This window comes from Carlito syrichta, unplaced genomic scaffold (assembly GCF_000164805.1).
Source record: "Carlito syrichta isolate Samal-C Ts95f unplaced genomic scaffold, Tarsius_syrichta-2.0.1 Scaffold120490, whole genome shotgun sequence".
In the NCBI taxonomy this organism is placed as follows: domain Eukaryota; kingdom Metazoa; phylum Chordata; class Mammalia; order Primates; family Tarsiidae; genus Carlito; species Carlito syrichta.
In genome coordinates, this window is record NW_007064586.1 from 766,099 (window position 1) to 769,123 (window position 3,025).

At 53.7% G+C, this 3,025-nt stretch overlaps 1 protein-coding gene across 1 annotated transcript in view; it reads right to left on the bottom strand.

The window, feature by feature from the left end:
- The window catches only part of TMEM109 (transmembrane protein 109), a 3,569-nt gene extending 1,140 nt beyond the window's left edge, over positions 1 to 2,429 (bottom strand). The window contains exons 1-3 of the mRNA XM_021707563.1: positions 2,185 to 2,429; positions 846 to 948; positions 2 to 357 (exon numbers count right to left, since the gene is read on the bottom strand). Of these exons, the coding sequence (XP_021563238.1) occupies positions 2 to 357; positions 846 to 948; positions 2,185 to 2,421 (696 nt within the window). The 5' untranslated portion in view covers positions 2,422 to 2,429. The remainder of the gene's footprint in view (position 1; positions 358 to 845; positions 949 to 2,184) is intronic.
- Positions 2,430 to 3,025: the final 596 nt, after the last annotated feature.

Here is a 3,025-nt window from a genome sequence, read left to right on the forward strand (position 1 = left end):
CCCGCCGCTGCCGCCAGCGCAGCTCCTCCACCTGACGCTCCAGCCCCCGCACCTTGGCCTCCAGTTGAGCCCCCGAGGCCCGGGAGCCGGTGAGCCGGCTGAGCAGGGCGTAGAGAGTCAGCAGGGCCAGGAGCAGCAGGGCCCGGGTGGCAGGGTCGGGCACTGACCTCACCAGGGCCACGAAGCCGGCCAGGAAGAGGACGAGCTTCAGGCCCCACAGGATCCGCCCCAGCAGGGCCAAGGCCAAACCCAGGAGCAGGGACAGCAGCCAGTAGGTGACCAGGGCCCCTGCGCCCCACAGCAGGAAGGTCTGGACCTGGCCAGGGCTGAGCTTCAGGCCCTGGGTGAGGTGGTCACCTGGAAGTTGGGGAGTCAGTCAGCTGACCTGGAGGAGAGGGGAGGGCGAGGGGCTGGGGACTGAGGGAGTGAGGGGAGTAATCCATTCTCGGGCTCTGAAAGGTGTGGGTTGGTCAGTTTAGTGTAGTTAGTTGGTCGGTTTAGTTGAGCTGGTTAGCTTCCTTAGCTGGTTAGTTTAGTTTCTTGCTGGCTGTGGGACTTTGAGCAGATTACTTGCTTCTGTTGGGCCTCAGTTTCACTTAAATAGAAACAATTCTACCTGCCTCCCCTGCTGCGTGGTTAGCAATTAAATGAGACACTATGGCTCAGCAGGGTGCCCGATAGGAAGTAAACAACTGGTACACTATGGTGGTGCTCCTAGCCTGCTTTCACACATTTCTGGGGAAAACTGGGAAGTGTCAAGCAGCTTGACGCTGACAGAGACAAACCCCCCACACAGGAAGGCACAGGCCAAGGTCCTGCCGACGACCCAGTCCTCTGCCACTCACCATCCAGCCCCAGGGCATTCAGCAGCTGCGCAGAGATCCCAGACACAGCAAAGAAGGCCACAGAGATAGCTGAAGAGATGGCCCACAGCACCTGGGACAAAGTCTGTGGAAAGAACACGAGGTCAGCTGAACTCATCACCGACAATGCCCGCTCCTTCAAGCCTGGTCACCATGGCTCGGGCCTGGCTCACAGGAACGGCTTCCACCTGGTTCTCAGCTGGTGGTGATGGGGCTAGGTCGGAGGTGTCAGGGTCTTGGGCCTGGCTGAGGGGGCCACTGCACATCTGCCTCCCAGGGATGTCCGGGGATGGACGATGGGCCATTTCTCCAGAACTGGAAACCAGGACAGCTGGGACTAAATTCCACTGACTTGCTGGGACACTTTGAAAGCAGTAGTAGGTGCACTTGTGTGTGAACGGGGGAGCTCATCAAACACTTTAGCAGTCACCCTATAACACTAGAGTCCTGCTAGTTTCCCAGGGAATCATGAAGGTATGTGACAAAACATCTATAAAGGGCTAGGACCTTTCAATGAAAAAGGAGTCTATCAGCTATACATACTGTAGATTTTATGTATTTCATTTTTATTTTTTTGAGTTGGAATCTCCCTCTGCTCCCCAGGCTGGAGTACAGTGGCATGATCATGGCTACCACAGCCTTGACCTGCTGGGCTCAGGCGATCCTTCGCCTCAGCCTTTCAAGTAGCTGGGACTACAGGCATGCACCACCACACCTGGCTAATTTTTTTGATTTATTGTAGGGAAGACGTCTTGCCATGTTGCCCAGGCTGGTCTTGAATGCCTGGGCTCAGGCAATCCTCTCGCCTCAGCCTCCCCAAGTGCTGGGATGACAGGCGTGAGCCACTGTGCCCGGCCACCTATACTATGGATTTTATACACTATTGTCTCAGCCCCTCAGTGTGACCTTATCAAAAGTATGTGACACCATGCTTGGGATGCCATTAGGCAAAAGAGACAACCCTGCTTTAATTCCACCCCACTTGTACAGGTGTAAGAATGGATTCAGCTCTTAATATTTTGCCATTTCAAGAGTTTAGGCTAGATTTAGACCAAAGTCAGACTCTGGCCACCCAGTGACCTGGGTTTATAAAGATGGCTCATTTCCCAGCTTTTCTGGCAAAAGGAGGACAGAAACCAGGGAAAGACGGGGGTGGAGTTAAATGCCCTTGGGCAGGAATCAGTGAGGGTGTGAAAGGCAAGTGCTGGGAGCTTCTTTTTTGGAATGGGGAGGGGATTCTACACCAGAGACTATGACCCAGAGAGGGCACAGGGCCAAAATGAGGTGGCCATCGCCACATGTCTCCTCCTCCCTTCCTTACCTCTGATACCAGGTGCGTGGTCTCTGGCCCAATCCAGTCATCCAGGGTCTCCCGCACAGATCGCCCTATCTGGGTCAAGAGATCAGCTGGGGCCTCTCTCCTCTGCTGCCCTGGTGGTGCAAAGTCTCTATGGGACTGGGCCGACGCTGAGTAGAGGAGGACGAGAGCCACCAGGACCATCAGGATGGCTTTGAACAGAAGCTTGCCCCATGGTGAACTGCTGCTTGAGCTTGCCATGCCTGTGTCTGCCAGGAGAGAGATGCAGGGTGAGCCGAGGGCCAGAAGTGTAGACACACTCACTCTCCCAGCTCTGACTGCCCTGACGTCCTCCTCCGACCCCACCCCCTGCAAGCATCCAAGCTGAAGCCAGAAAGACTGCTAGCTGAGAGAGGAAGGACAGGGACTCCAACTGAAGTTGGGCACAACCATCTGACTCACAGGTTCCTCTTTCACAGTCTTTACCACTTGCATATTCACCAGCAAGTATGATCCAATGCCTCAGAGTGTGTGAGATCTCGCTCGGGGTGATGCCAGTTCTAAAACTCTAACGGCCTGTCTCTGTATCTTAGGTGCTATGGCATAAGTGACTTCTAAAACTCCAAAGCCTTGTCCCAAGGAGCTTATAATCTACTTAAAACACAGCTGATATGTAAAAAAAAAAAAAAGCAAAACCAAAAAACCCAAAAGTAGCACACAACTAGGATTACCACCACACAATAATGTAAAGAAAAGTGCTCGGTTGATGCTCAAATGGGAACAACTGCACAAGTGCCATTTAATCAGCAGGGCCATCATGCAAGGTGGCTAGTATCCTCTTACCTCTAGGGGTTCAGAGGAGAAA